Here is a 15,564-nt window from a genome sequence, read left to right on the forward strand (position 1 = left end):
TCAAATTACAATTGGGAGTTCATAGGACTGAATACTACTCCACATATATTCCCTGTAGTAATAAGAGCTCCTGCTTTCATTGCGAAGTGGTTAAAGCTCAGGCACAGACTTCTTAGCCCATCTGGTGTTGTCGTCCCCACCTGAGGATTAGCTCCAAAGGACTGAGAATTACTTTTAGAGAACTGACTATACCAACAATTCAGAAGTGTCTACCTCCCACAGACTGCCTCTGGCTTTTGTGTTCCATCCCATTGAGACAACCAGGACTGTCCTACCCACTGGAGAAAATAGGGGCATTTCTCCCAGGCAGGGATGGGGAATCTGTGGCCCTTCAGATAACATTGGACAGCAGCTCCCATCATTTCTGACCATTGGCCATGCTGGCTGGGGCTGATGAGAGCTGGAGTCTAGCCATATTTTGGGGGAGCCACAGGCATTGGACTAAGCAAACCTGAATGCTGTTCCTTAGTTCACTTGAAGCTTGATTGCTATTGCTTGCCCGTTGTTTCTTCTTTTCTCCCCAACAAAAACAATGTTAGGAAGCTATCTTTTATTCCCTAGAAAGGAGGAGTAGATGCAACATGTTGGATGGACCTTCCAAGATTTATTCGTAAACTTTTGGCACTTTGTTTAGAACTGCAAACTCTTCAGAATTTGGATCATTTCCAGCTTTAAAGAGAGTATTGGAAACTCTTAGGGAAACACCCATCCTGTCTTGTATGTGTGTTTGTGTGCTCTGCTTCTCTCCCTTTCTCTCCCCCACTCCCCACCATGCACACACCCACTTTTATGGAACATAGGAATCTTCCTTACATCAAGTCAGAACATTGGTCCCTCTTGCTCAGTCTACCCAGGCTGGCAGCAGCATTCCAGGGTTTCAGGCAGAGATCTTTCCTAGCCCTGTCTGCATATGCCAGGGATTGATCCTGGGATCTTCTGAAACGTGTTTGTGTACTCTGCCATTGCACCCTGACCTTTCATTGGAAGTTCTCTGCACTATTCTGAACTGGGCAACAGAGCGGGAAGGAAGCAGTGTTCTGTGATGTTGTAAGGCTCAAAAGCTTGTTAACAGACACTGGCTCGCCAGTAGTTCACAGGGTGAGGAAATAATGCAGCAGTCTGACCTAGAGGCCCCTCTGTGGCCAGGTGTGCAGGCATTCGGAGCATGCAGGCTCCTGCAGAACAACATCTGGAATCCCTAATGGAATTTGGCTCCTGAATAGCTTTTGCAGATGTTCACCTTTTTGATGCAATGAGCATGACTTCCTCCTGTAGAGCTGTAGTGGTGCTGGTTTTTATTCTTGTCAGTGTAGTGTGGTAACTACAAAATCTAATGTGTGAATTGCTGCTGTGGCGATAACCTTGGTCAAGGGATAGATGGTGGTGGAACCTATTTGTTTCTATCAGAAGTAGAAAGAAGATTTATACACTTAATATAGGAAACTAGGTTATACCAGATGGTACTTATTTGCCCATTGGGCCTCTTTTTAAACTACACACTTTGTACCTCTCAAAAACAAGTGCAAAAATACAATTCAGTTGGAGTTCAAAGCAATAATGCATTCATTGGGGACTCCCCTAGAACTGATGAGAAAAACATAACCCTCCCTCTCCACTTACCTGCAGTCCATGAGAAATTGACTTCAATGAAAGTAATAAGCATATTACAAACCTACACCAGAAAGGTACAAAATCAAGAGCTGATAAAAACAGGGAAAATGGCAATTAGGGAAAATTGTCAGAAATTTTTAAAAAATCCAAAAGCAAATTCTCAATCGAATACAAGTCAGTATAGAGTAGATAGGCAAAGCCAAAGGTTCACACATTCCAAATTCTAGCATAATGGGATTCTGGATTTTGATTGTCTTCTTTTGTATCAACGTAAGCCAATACCAAGTCGGAATCAATTTGTTGGATTTTGAGGTACCCCAAAGTGTTGTCAGCTTAGGTGTCAACTTCTTCTTAAATGTTAAGTGCCACACCTTGTGAAACTGGTAGCCCCGCATTGCACCCAGTAAGTCCTTCCTGTGTTTTGCCGGGGTTCTTTGTTGTTGACACTTGACAGCAGCATCTCTTCAGAGTATAAGGCAGGTGTCTTCCCTCTCGTCGGCTAACCTGATCCATATAATCTCTGAGCACATCTCTCTCTCTCTCTCTCTCTCTCTCTCTCTCTCTCTCGGCAGAGGGCCACTCCTATGTTTCCCATTTCCCAGTCTTTTGTCTTGTGGTGGGGGGAATGGGAGCATATCTTCCATGTGTTGAGAGCCCTTTTTAGCCACCCAAAGCTCATTGGTTTCTTTCCAACAGCCAGGCCCAGTTTGACGATACCCGGCAGCATCTCCAAAAGCAGCCAGTGGTGGGACAATGGAAGCCCCTTGCACCAAGCAACAGGGGCCAGGAGCTGCAGCAGCCAGAGCCTTCTGCCAAGGACTCAGCAGGTGGGGATGAGAACCAGTCCGTGGCGCAACTCAACGTCTCCCGCTTGCGCAGCTCCTCTGTGGAGATCCGTGAGAAGGGATCTGAATTCCTGAAAGAAGAGCTCCACAGAGCTCAGAAGGTAAGAGGTTTGGTCAAGATGGGAGAACAGGATGGCCACATCCAAATGCCATGGTAAGCTCTAAACATATATTGGTGAGCACAAGCCACAGGCACAGGGCAGTGCCTTCTGAGTCAGAGCTTGGGTCCATGTAGCTCAGTGTAGTTCATACTGACTGGCAGCAGCTCCTGGGACTTCTTCCTTTCCCAGAGATTCAAGGGACCTTTTTGGTGCAGAGCAGATGCTCTGCAATTGAGCTGTGGCCCATCCCCACATATCTGTGACTATGTGAAGCTTCTTCTGCATTGCTCACTAAGGGGCATTCTGGGTCTCTTATTAGCATGCAGTTGGAAGCTGCTCCAAGGAACAATTGACATTTTGGGTTGTATCCAGTGGTGTCTGTGCATGAGTGGAATGAATGCTGATGCAACGGGACTTCACCTTTACCCCCTCCCCACTGCACCATGTAGGGAGTGTAGGGGGCTGGGGGTGGGGCGGAAATGAAGGAGAAATCTTGTTGAGTGAGTAGAATGCGGCTTGCACAGTGTTGGGTTCACTCCACAGTAAGGCTAACCTGCTTGCCTTCTGTATTGATTCTGTTCTGTCAAAAGCAGGCTCATGCTGCTTTGTGAGTAAGACAGGTGCTGAGTGGGCAAAACACCAGAATCCAATTGCAGAAAAAGAGCGTCTGCCTTTATCTCTCAGTCTCAATTAAAGATGCCACTGCATAATGTGTGGTTTGCATTATAAATGCATGTGTGCACCTTCAAGCATTATAGGAATACATTTTATATTTCTGGTCATTCGTGGTGGCCTGATACCTTGGACTTGTGCACATTGCTTATCCTTTTTCATGCTGTTCTTCCAGTTACAATTGCACTCTTTAATTAAAGAAGTGTGATTTGCTTTAAAGGAAATTGGAGAAATCAAATGATATTATTCTTTCAATGTCTGTTGGGCAATGGACAGCTTGTATGTCCTTAGGTTGCAGAGCAGGCAGACCACAGCACTGGTAGTTTTTTCATAACCAAACATCCAAACTGGTGTTGAGGGTGTGACAGTTTGGTGTAGTGGTTAAGAGCGGTAGACTCGTAATCTGATGAACCAGGTTCGCGTCTCCGCTCCTCCACATGCAGCTGCTGGGTGACCTTGGGCTAATCACACTTCTCTGAAGTCTCTCAGCCCCACTCACCTCACAGAGTGTTTGTTGTGGGGGAGGAAGGGAAAGGAGATTGTTAGCCGCTTTGAGACTCCTTAGGGCAGTGATAAAGCAGGATATCAAATCCAAACTCCTCCTCTTCTTCTTCTTCTCTAAGAAGATACAATACGTGCTGGCCTAAGGGAGACATAGATTCTAACCTAACTCCCCTTTCCCACCCACCAAATATTTGCCTGTAGGCCAGAGATAAGAGTTAATGCTGACAGTTAAGTACCGGTATCTTTGTTCAATCTTTTGTGACATATATGGAAGCCCAAGGTAGGAAAACACGCTGTTTTTCATTATGGTGTCTTAGAAACCCTTGATCAGTAGCTGTGGGGATGAGGGGTGATGCCTTAGTTTCACCAGCATGAGAAGGTCTTTTCTTAGCATGCCCATGGAGAGGCTTTTGGCTAAGGCCTTGGAAAGCCACTGTTTATGAGTTGTGACTTGGTGCCTGCCGACTCCTTATATCTGTGACTGTGGCCAAGGAGCCTTTGCCCCAGGTGTGCTGTTTCGCTTACTTGCATGTTCTGCTCTGCAGGAGTTGAAGTTGAAGGATGAAGAATGCGAGAGACTTTCAAAAGTCAGAGAGCAGCTGGAGCAGGAGCTGGAGGAGTTAACCGCAAGCTTGTTTGAGGTACTGTCTCGTGCCTGCCTGAAATGAATCCCAGAGCCTCCAAGATGGTGCTGTTCACCTTTAGGAACCACTTTCAAGGCTTTCCTTATGTAATCGGAACAGGCATGTGGTGTGTGTCTGTATGAGTGCACATATTTAAACCCTTATCACCTTCACATCCTCTTCTGAGGCACTTTTGAGCAGTCACAGTGTGTGGGATGGGGTGCTGCCCTCTCAGTTGTGGCTGTGCTTCTGTTTGCCAAGATCTGGAGCAGGCATGGTAGTGGCAAGGGTGGGAGAAACACTTGGTTGTGGGGATGGGACGGTTGCCTGTGCTTGGGCCTGCTGCCAGCCCAGTGCTTCCCCTGCCCTCACTGCTGCCCTGCTCCCTCCAGATCTTCGCAAACAGAAGCACTGCCAGAAGGGTGGCACAGTAGCACTACCCCATCAAACATGCCACAGCTGCTTTTGAGAAACAAGTTTACACAAAGCAGTAGAATTATTAGGCGTGGCTACATGTGTGCCCGCTCACAGAAAACTAGCATGTCAATGAGATGCTTGTAACCTAGATGTCTTCCTGCATCACAGTTGTCTCTATCCAGGGCACTTAATATGCAGGAACATTAAAAGGTTATTCTCTCCTGTCCTCCACCCCCTTCAACCATCGCCAGAAGTGAAGAACTGCATCGTGTTGTTTTCATGATCATGTGCCTCAGCTCTGACAGGAACTTCCTTTTTTAAAAAAGAAAGGTTCTATGTAATTTTCTGTAGTACCTCCCCAGCCCTAGGAGGAAACTTGTAGATAACAGTGCCGTTTAGCAAATGCTGCTGCTTTGTATACAGGTGTGTTTTCCCTTGTTTCTTGTTCTCTCTGCTATAGGAAGCCCATAAGATGGTGCGGGAGGCAAACACCAAGCAAGCAGCATCCGAGAAGCAGCTGAGGGAAGCCCGAGGGAAGGTGAGCCCTGTTCTGCCACAGAGAGCCATGTCCCCCTTACATATACTCATGTCATGGGAGGAAGGGCAACCATGCCTGCTGGCTCTGCCCCAGAAGTCCACATAATGTCCAGTAAAGAAAACCTTCATGCATTGGCTCTTCATGAGATTGGGTTTCCTGATTACATGGGGAACCTTTAGCAGGCCTCTAAGTGTGTGTGTGGGGGTGCCAGCTCTCCCTTTCAGATTTTGCACTGAATGTGCAGAGGTTGGCAGCCGGCAGAATGTGGGGGGCAGTTTGAAAGAAGGGCTAATATGCGGCAAGGAGCAGGTAAAGGTGACTTTCTCATTGGTCCAACTCACGTTCCATGAAAAGAGAAACAAAGCAAGTTTGGGACCCACTTCTCTAGACCTTTTTGAGTTTGGAAAAGACATACAGCAGGATGGGAAACCTCAGGCCCAGGCAGCAAACCCAGCTCCCTAAGTCTTTCTTCCCTGTCTAGGCCTCAAACCTTCTGCAGCTCACACCCGTTCAGCTCAAGCCTCGCCTCTCCCTGGCCCTGCTCCGCATGTGCTTTTGCCTGGCTGGATCATGTCCTTGAGCTGTGGTAACCCCTCTTAACTTGCCTGTAAAGGAGAGATTTTGGGGGTGTTTGTGTGTGTGGAAACCTCTGCATTCTTGGCCGAAATATGGCCTACTGTTGCTCCACCCTCTCTTGCCTCTGACCCTTGCTCACCTCTGAAGTTTGGCCTCCTTGAAAGCTTCCCAGAAGGGAATGCCTGAAAAAAGGGCTTCCCACCCTGATACACAATGTCTTAACTTGGGTCCTCCACCATGAGAAAATTTCTTCAGATGACTCTGCACTCCTCCGTTTTTGGCCCAGGATTCTGTGCCTGCTCTTTATCCAAAGGCTTCTGGCATTACTTGGCAGTGGCTGCTCATGTTGTGACTGTTTTGGATGAATGCTCAATTCAGTCACAGTTCCAAGTGGCTTTTTGGGAACAAGGATGCGAGGCATTTAATAAATATTCAAGCAAGATCAAGGGCAGAGGTGCATCTTTGTGCCTCAATTCCGGCCGGGACACAGGGAACGCTTGTGAGGCTAAGAGCAGATATGGCCAAACGTTCTGTTGTTAGCTGAAAGGGCAAGAGATTTGCAGAGCGCACTGGGTGGAGAGGACAGATAATTAATGCCTAGAGCAGTGCAGTTCCACTCCAGCAAGCTTGCAAGGTCCCTGTCTCAAATTTCGCCTGCCCATATAACTGCTCCCAGCGAAAAGCAAGGGAATGCAGTGGTAGGTGGCCCCACCTAACCAGTCCGTCTGCCAGGGAGGCCACTGAAGGTTAGTTGTTGCTCGCTAATGCAGTGGTCCCTGTAATCCCTTTCTTGATAAACTTTGTAGAACCAGCTTCTCTAGAACTACTTGAATGTCCAAAACTCTGAGACAATGCCTGAGGGTTTCTGAAAAGGATCTGTAGCCAGCAGTCCAGAATGTAGTCGTAAAAAAATCTCATTACCATATGGCTGCAGTGCCACCTGTTGACAGGTCCTAGGCAAAGCATACAAATGCTTTCTGTCTCTTCACACAAGCTGGATTCTTGGGTGTATTTTTTTATTAGATTCCTGAGAAGTGCTGCATTTCAAGTCCAAATATTTTGACATTTTAACCTTCCCATTTTAGGGGTGGGGGTAGGGCGGGATAGGAAACTGTGGCTAGGACTGTACCAGCTTGCATATGTTCAACACAGAAGTGACTAGATTTTTTTGAAAGTGCACTCCTAACAGACAGCCAAGGCTGGTGAGGGGCAGGTGACAATACTCACAGCACAGCACCCCAGATATAAGTGTGGGGGGACCACGTTAGCATACTGTGCAAATAAAAATTCTGAATCAGTGAGAGCTGAATTTGGCAACCCGTATCCACAATAAAATATGCATCGTTTTGCATATTTCATGATTCCTCTGTTAAGTTTTGGTGTTCCTCCTCATAGATGTGCATCAGGCATCTTCACTGTGCAGCTTTCAGCAAATGCAGAAAATGCACCTCTTTATCCTTGCCCTGATGGAACGATCACATTAGCATGACATGAGGGTGAATAACTTTGTGGAGTACTGCGGCCCATGCCTCCTGACCTCTGGGCATCTGACCCACCTCTGGCTTCTGAGATTTCACCAGGCATTACTCATGCACTTTCAGTCTTACCTTTGTGCTCTTAAGCACTAGATATTTTTTAATATTTTAGGTAGGTTTCTGCACCTGCATGGAACAAGGAGCACATGCAGCTTCAGCTGCACAGCTTGATGCTCTAGACTTCATCAGGCTCCCTTTTCCTTTTTAGAGAACAGAACTGAGTGGGTTTGGGTGAGCAATTACATGTTCTGCAGGAAACAGGCAGGCCGGCCCCTGGATCGCATTCAGAGCACCTGCTTCCTGCGTGGAACTAGGTCCTGTGATGAATGAAGAACATGGCACCGGTGATCTCTTTTTGTCTCCTGCCACCCAGATTGACATGCTGCAGGCGGAGGTGACCGCCTTGAAGACTCTGGTAATCACGTCTACGCCTTCTTCCCCCAACCGGGAGTTGCACCCCCAGCTCCAAAGCCCCTCCAAGGCAGTCTTCAGAAAAGGGCACGGGCGGAATAAGAGCACCAGCAGTGCGGGCGCTGCCACTGCCGCCAGCCAAGGCCTGCCTGTGGAGCCAGTCAGCAGTGAGTTCAAAGAGGTGGGTCAAGTTTATGGGTCAGCATTCTCGCTTGAGGTTTTGGAAGGAGGGGCTACTTAGCATCCGTCACATTGGGGAGGGGTGCACATGAGTGGGGTGTGTGGTGAGGTTAGGGTTCAGAGGCGAAAGGTCCTTTTTATCTTGAAACTTGCAGACCCTTCTCTGCTCCACTACAGAAAGCAATTGAATAGCCTTAAACTGACCTCGTTTCATTGCATAAGTCTGGCCAGGTTCTTTAGCTGCCCCGGAACAGAGCCAACAATTGCTCTAGGAATGTGGTTGAGGGGGACCTTAAAAGCAGGTGTAGGCAAGGACCTGAAAAATTCCTTGAGTTGCTTTGACTACCACCTTTATGCAGCTTCATGGGGCTTTGTGCTTTCTTATGAGTGGAGTCTTCCTCTTCCAAATCTTCTCTCCCTCTCACACCGTTTTGCTTTCTCTCCTTGTCTTTCTGTCTCTTCTTCCTTCCTGACCCTGCTACCTTGTCTGCCTATCTGTCTGACCCTCCCATTCCTCAAAGTCTGGGGTGCCCACCCTCCTCTCCCTCCTTCTCTGTATCGTCCCTGCGAAGGCTATCCACATCACCTATGAGCCAGGCTGGCAGTCCCTGGCATCAGACTCTTCCTTCTCCTCTTCTCTCTCATGGCAGGTAATCTCTCTCTCTGTTTGGGGTGGCAGCAGGGTGACCCGATGGGGAGGAGGACGGAGCTCGCCCGCCTTTCTAGTCTCTCTGGCAAAGAGATGGTTTTGGCAGGCAAAGCCTTTTAAGCAAGCTTGAGGTGAAATCTCTTCTACAAAACCACTCAAGGGCACAAGAGCCTCGTTCTCCTTGACATCGGTTTGTCCTGCTTGGGGAAAGCAGGAAGGCTTGGATGCAGTAGCTTCTTACAGCTCCCCACCGCTTTCCGTTCTTTCTTTAATACTAACACCCATTTTTGTTCTGTTTTCTCTTTAATTGTTTCCTCCCTTCCCTCACCCCATATTGTGGCTCTGAAGTTGCCTCCCGGTGTCAGGTGAGCAGTCTCTGTAACATAGCACTTGTATGCTGTTGGTTGAGACCTTTCCCGGGGGGGCCAGGAGGAACTTTTTTCATGGTTATATCATGCCTGTGTTGTAGCTGTTTCTTCTCTTCAGCGTGGCAGGGGCAGGCGAGGGAACAAATTATTCTTAAATATTCAGCTTGGGAAGCAGCTAACTCGTTTAAAGATGCAACCAGACACAGCATAGTACAGTTGTTTCTGCTCAGGGCATTTTTTCAGGTGGGCACCATTGCCATTATAAGAGAACAGGGGAGGCTTTCATTGTGAGTTCTGGCACCACCTCCTCTAGAAAAATAGCGCTGCTTTTGCTGATAGGCCTTGAATCCCAGGGTGCCCTAAACTCTGGTGTATGTCTTTTAGAGCAAGGCATGCAGGGAGTGGTTGGGGAATCCCGTCAGTGACTTTCTGGCTGAAGAGGGAGAATCTGGAGTCACTTCTGGATTTTAAAACTGTGTGTTAGAAAAAGCAGAAGTATTCTTGCCTTTGGATATGATTGATTGATTGATTGATTGATTGATTGATTGATTGAATTTATATACCGCCCTATACCCAGGGGTCTCAGAGCGTTTCACAGAATAAAATCAAGATATAAAACCACAAAATACCTAATAAAAATAAAAACAACAACCCAATAGTGCCCCCCTCCCACACAAAAAAACAATTTGGAAGGGCGTAGGATGTAATATGTGACAGTGCCACAGTGTGGAAACCCGAGAGCTCAGAAACCAGAAAGTAATTGCGGAGAAAGAGGTGACCAGAATCTTCAAGGAATCAGGGCTTACCTGACCCCTTGCAAGTTTAAGCTATGGGTGTCTTTTGTCTTGTGAGCCTGCTCCCTGGAGTATTTTTGCCTTTCTGCAGTGTCCCATAAAAGGCCTTCAATGGAGGGCTCCTTATGCTGATTTCCCCTCCCAGCATGCTTGTTTCTGGGTTCTAGAATTGGGCCCAAGATCAGCACAATAAAATTTGCCTGTTTTTCCCTGTGGACTTTGGGTGACCCTTGTTTGCTTGGATGGGAAGTGAGTTCTCTCCAGCAAAGCAAGGTGGCAGCTAAGCTCACAGCAGACAGGCACCACATGGGATGGCAGTGGAATAAACCCGCTTAGTGGCTGCTGTTCTTCTATCTCCCATTGGCACAGGGCTGGGGAACCTGTGGCCCTCCAGATGTCAATGGCCTCCAACTCCCTGGCCATTGGCCATGCTGACTGATGGGAGTCAGGAATCTAAAACATCTGGGTGGCGACAGTAAGCATTCATCCTGAAGAAGAAATTAACCTTCCACAGCTCCTGCGGTGGGTGTGTGGACACATACTGGCTTGGGCATTTTGCAGCTAAAGGTAAATGCTCCCATTGCTTAAATTTATCTGGTATTAGGATGGATAGAAAGTATGCTGTCTCCTGATGCTGTTTCCCTTGGCATGGCCCTCTTTTTCTTCTTGTAGACATTGCTTCGTGTCTGGAGTCTTACAGATTCCAAGGCAATGAAGTCTGCTGCTTTGACCCACAGGCCACACTTATTCTGCTTGTTTGCCTCACAGGTTGCACACCAAATACTGCTTAGTCTGAGGTAACCTCTTGGTTCTTGCACGCTAAACCCTGCTGAATCCTTTCTCTCTCCCCTCACCCCATTGTCTGCTCTTCTGTGTTTCTTTGTCGCCGTAGGTGGATTCCATCTTGTTTGCCGAATTCCAGGCTTGGAAAGAGTCTCCAACTTTAGATAAATCATCTTCTTTCCTCGAAAGGATTTACCAGGAAGATGTAGGCCCATGTCTAGACTTTACTAAGCATGAGGTGAGATTAAAAAAGGTTTGAGAGACCTGGCGTGCTGGGATTTGTTCCAGCAACTGCTCCCTCCTTGGAACCTTGCCTTGACTTCCCTGCCTTTGTTTTATTTGTTGCAGCTCTCGGAGCTGATCCAGGCAGCTGTGGAGCAGAACACGCTCACTATTGAACCCGTGGCTACCCAGGCGCTGCCTGTGGTGAAGGTGTCGGCCATTGAATGCGGCGGACCAAAGTAAGGAAATATTGGCCGCCTCTGCTGCCTCCCCTCCCTCCTCACACAGATACACATCTGGCCTCCTTCACTGCTCCAGGAGCAGTTGCCTAGCAGAGGGAAATGCTGGTTAGCTGTTCATGGAGTGCAACTGGTTTATTCCTTCCTTTTTTATATCCCACTTTTCAGCATGCCCCATGTGACTCACAAGATAGGAAGGGGAAATCAAAGCAGGGAAGGAATCAATGACAGCAAAAGTGGGGAGGGGAATGAAATCTTGAACGGGCACAAAAATAAAGCTGCATTGCAATGAATTTGGCAATAAAATAGGCAAACCAGAAGGGAGTTGTAAAGCAGAGGAAGGGAACCTCTGGCTCTGAAGTTGGACTAGAGACTCCCATTATTGCTATTGGCCATTCTGACTGGGACTGATGGGAGTTGGAATTCAACAGCCTCTGGAGGGCCACAGATTCCCCATAAGGGTTTGCAGATATTTTTGTTTTTTGTATTATTACTTAATATTTATCTTGGACACTGCTTTCATAGCCTCAGGTGATGAAGTCGTTTATAAATATGTAAAACAATAATACCCAATACTAATAAATATGATGCCACCATCAGGAAATCCCTGTGCTTAATAACTGCTGCCCCAGAAGGTTGTTGCGGGGGTGGGGGGCATTTTGGTACATTTGGAACAGTGTAGTTATAAATTCACCCAAGTATGCAGGGATGGTTTTTGAGTGCAAAGAGCCTTCTGTGAAAGGAGGAGCAACAAAGGAATACACCTCATAGAATAAAGCTAGCATTGCATATCAAGCTAAAAAGGCAGCAAGCCATAAAAACAAGAGAATATTGACCATTAGAAACTTGTTCAAATGAAATGCTCTTTATTGCATACTTAAAAGCAGGAAGCAAGGGAGCGTGGAGGCATTCCAGTCTTTGTGCCATCACTAAAATGGCCCTGACTTATGTCCCCATTTGTCTGGTCTCAACAGGATGGAGAGCAGGGCCTCTGATGGGCAGGTTAACCTCAAGGTTCTCCTTTTCTGAGCAACAGCTCATGTAGGTGAAGACTTAAATTTCATAGCATCAGAAGCCAAGGGCGTGACTGAAATCACATGGATTTTCTCTCCCCTCTTTAAAAAAAGTCTTTCTCCAGCATCAACCATGTTTTCTGGGCTTTGCCAAACAGAACACCTTCTGTATTTTCGTCCTGATTTTGGTTTCCTCCTCTTGTTTCTTCTCACAGTGGCTTCCGGTCCCAAATTGTAACGTAAGTTACTTATTTTAAGGCAACGATGAAAGGATGCCTTGCTCCACTAACAAGTTACTAACTTGCCTACTTACTAATGGCCTTGAAGTTGGAACTAGAAAGTAACTCTTAAAAATTCCTGGTGGTTAACCCACTGAAAGCATATCAGTCATCCTTGCTTGGAATTCTCTTTGAAGTTGATGGCCTGACTTTCTGTGGTGCTGGGTATGAAAGCCTAGAGAGACCTCTGGCCAATAATTTTCAATGTTATTCTGGAATATTAAACCCACTTGGCTTTCAGAACTGCCAAAAATGTACCTAATGCTTCACTAACATTTTTCACTTTCAAACACAGATGCAAGAAAGTTTGCCTGCCTGCAAATAGCCTGGGAAGCCTCCATTTCACACATGACCCAATCCTAAGCATGCTTACTCATAAGCAGTGCTTTTTTTCTTTTAAAAAAAATGTTTAGAGGTACTCTCATTTTCCTACTCATATTGAAATACTTTGCCTCAATGAGGCCAAATTTAGATTCACAAAATGTTTAGGGGTGTGCATCCCCCTGCATTCCCCCCTCCCCGAAAAAAGCACTTCTTATAAGTAAGCCCTACTGAGTTCGGTGGGGCTTCTTCCCTAAGAAATATGCTTAGGATTGCAGCCTTCATCACTGTATCCCCTGTTTGCTAAGGGTAGCAAATAACTGAAAGTGATGAAACAAGAATATGGTGTACAATATCTTGAAGAATATGTCTCTAAAATTCCATATCCCAATGTTCTCAATAACATCATGCATTAAACTGTTTGGTCTCTTGGTTTGGCTTTCACTAATCACCAGCATAGTTTGGCTTCTCTTTTTTTTCTTCTTCATTCCTTTGATGAACTGTCTTTTGAGGACAACCTGCTTTTTCTTTCTCCCCTTTTGCAGGAAATGTGCTCTAAGTGGCCTGTCTCGGGCCTGTAGGCATCGCATCAAGCTGGGAGACTCTGGGAATTACTACTACATCTCCCCTTCCTGCAGGGCCAGGGTAAGTCTCCCAAGAAGCCCTGAGATTATTTGCACAGGGGCAACAACCATCACATGGAACTGTCTGGTCCTCAGCATGATCCTGTGAAAGTTAACACTTGCACTACAAATGTCTGCAGTCTTTTGTTTTGCTGAGAACACAATGTCCTTCTGCCATTTCTGAAGCACCCAGTGCTCTTGTACATATTGCTCATGTACAAAACAAACTGTGTTTTTAAGTCTAACATGTATTGTTCAGGCTCAACCAGAGCTGAATTCATCAGATGCATTAAGTAAGCTGTGAAGTGGTGGATATTACACAAGTGGGACCTGTTCCCAGCGGAGGTTCTCCTCTTCATGGACCCAGCCAGTCATCTGATCCTCCAAGATGCTAAAGGGTTCTAGCAAGGCATTCACTTCTTGCTACCCCCCTCACCCAAAATAAAAACCTGGTTCCATTTTGCTTTCCTAACTGACACACAGCATTCTTTTGCTGTTGGTCAGGCTCAGTCTGCATTGGGCTGTTCTTTGTGGGTTTTTCCTCAGTAGGTTTTTTAAATATATTGCACTTCTATAAACTTTGGGGTTTGGCTCCAATCTATCAGCACTCACCAACATAGTTTGCTGTTAAACTGAAGATATCCACATAACACTCTTCTATTTTTCATTTAAGGAATTCATTATGGGTTCCAAGTAATAAAATAAAATGCTGCCTTACTTTTTCAGTGGAAGTCTGCGAATCATTAGAACACATTATTGCTCACAGTGTGCAGAAAAGCCCTGAAACACACATACACAAATGTTCTTTGCCAAATCTGCTATGTTTATCCTTATAAACATACCTGAGCCTCTTTTTTCCATTTTTTAAAAAAACTTCACGAAACTCTCTTAGTCATATTGGATTTGCCTCTCCTTCTCTAGTGTGGCTTCTGTTCCTTTGTAGGATACCAAAATAATCCTGCAGCAAATCCAAAGACCCATTGTTTCCTCCTGTTGAGACATGTTTTCCCTCTTCTATTGAGCCCATTCTTTGCAAAGGCTGCATAAATATGTAACTTATAAATGTATATGAACATACTGTATTGTAAATATTTTAGTTATCAGTATGTCAATTGTTGTTACTAATAATATTTTATTATGTTTATAATATTTTATTATGTTTATATCCCACTTTTCCTCCATGGAGCCCAGGTGGTATACATGGTCCGTCCCCCCTTTTCATTTTATCCTCACAACAATCTTGTGGGGTAGGTTAGGCTTAAGAGGCAGTGCCTGGCCCCAAATCATCCAGTGAGCCTCATGGCTGAGTGTGGATTTGAAGCCTGGCCTCCCTGGCCCTAGTCCAACATTCTAACCAGTATTCCCTCCCTCTTTATTTTCCCAGATTACAGCAGTATGCAACTTCTTCACCTATATCCGTTACATCCAGCAGGGACTGGTGAGGCAGGATGGTAAGTGATGTGTTGGCCTTTCCCATTTTGGATGTGAAGTCTTGGCTGCTCCCTTGTTGCTTACTGGCTAGCTCCTAAGACTGTGCAACCACTTCCTAGCATTGAGGAACTGCTGGCTCAGAGCTCAGCTTTTCATTCAGAGACTTGGCAAGGAGCTCCCAAGAGGGAGGGATCGATTCTTCTCCACCCCATGTGCACAGCTTGTCATTTTTACCCAAGGCAGGCTGAAGATGAATGACATTTCCACACTAGCCAAATGAAGTGTGAGGCAGAAAGCAAAGTGAGGGGCAGGGAAACCAGATAAAACGAGATGAGCAAGGTGAAGCTGAAGTTAGGATGGCTGCAAGTCCAGCTTTGATCCTGGTAGAATTTGGCCCGTTTGAAACCAAGCTCTGGTCCACAGATACTTGCCAGATCAGTGGTGTCAGAAATGTCAAAGGATATGCTTAAAAGAGTATGCTAACACTATGCCTCTAAGCCACAAGGGAAGTAGCTTTGCCAATCCTTAGCCTTCATTAGCTACATTAGTGACATTCATTAGTGACAGTCAGAAGGTGCTGCTTCTAATGTTAACGGATGGTGGGTGGTATGCACATTTAATCAATGTATTTTTTTAAAAAAGACAAGCTGAACATCAGCCTGCTGTGTTGCTCTCCTAGACACTAGATGGGTTGGCTTTTCCAAAAGGAGGATGTAGAATCTATTGGATACCACCTCCCAATAGCCCTAGTCAGCACAATCAGTGGTTCGGGGTGATGGAAGTTGTCATCCAACAACATCTGGAGGGCCACAGGTTCTCCACCCCGGTGT

The 15,564-nt window shown here is 46.2% G+C and overlaps 1 protein-coding gene across 5 annotated transcripts in view; it reads left to right on the forward strand.

The window, feature by feature from the left end:
- RAB3IL1 (RAB3A interacting protein like 1) overlaps positions 1-15,564 on the forward strand; it is a 29,932-nt gene that overhangs the window by 10,364 nt on the left and 4,004 nt on the right. Inside the window, exons 2-11 of one of the 5 annotated variants that reach the window (XM_083486698.1) lie at positions 2,308-2,557; positions 4,279-4,374; positions 5,234-5,311; positions 7,796-8,014; positions 8,535-8,663; positions 10,717-10,845; positions 10,956-11,068; positions 12,297-12,320; positions 13,226-13,325; positions 14,688-14,754. In XM_083486698.1, the coding sequence (XP_083342824.1) occupies positions 2,308-2,557; positions 4,279-4,374; positions 5,234-5,311; positions 7,796-8,014; positions 8,535-8,663; positions 10,717-10,845; positions 10,956-11,068; positions 12,297-12,320; positions 13,226-13,325; positions 14,688-14,754 (1,205 nt within the window). The remainder of the gene's footprint in view (positions 1-2,307; positions 2,558-4,278; positions 4,375-5,233; positions 5,312-7,795; positions 8,015-8,534; positions 8,664-10,716; positions 10,846-10,955; positions 11,069-12,296; positions 12,321-13,225; positions 13,326-14,687; positions 14,755-15,564) is intronic. The other 4 variants (XM_083486700.1, XM_083486696.1, XM_083486699.1 and 1 more) reach the window with 4 other exon arrangements.

Source organism: Podarcis liolepis, assembly GCF_965112155.1.
Source record: "Podarcis liolepis genome assembly, chromosome: 1".
NCBI lineage: Eukaryota > Metazoa > Chordata > Lepidosauria > Squamata > Lacertidae > Podarcis > Podarcis liolepis.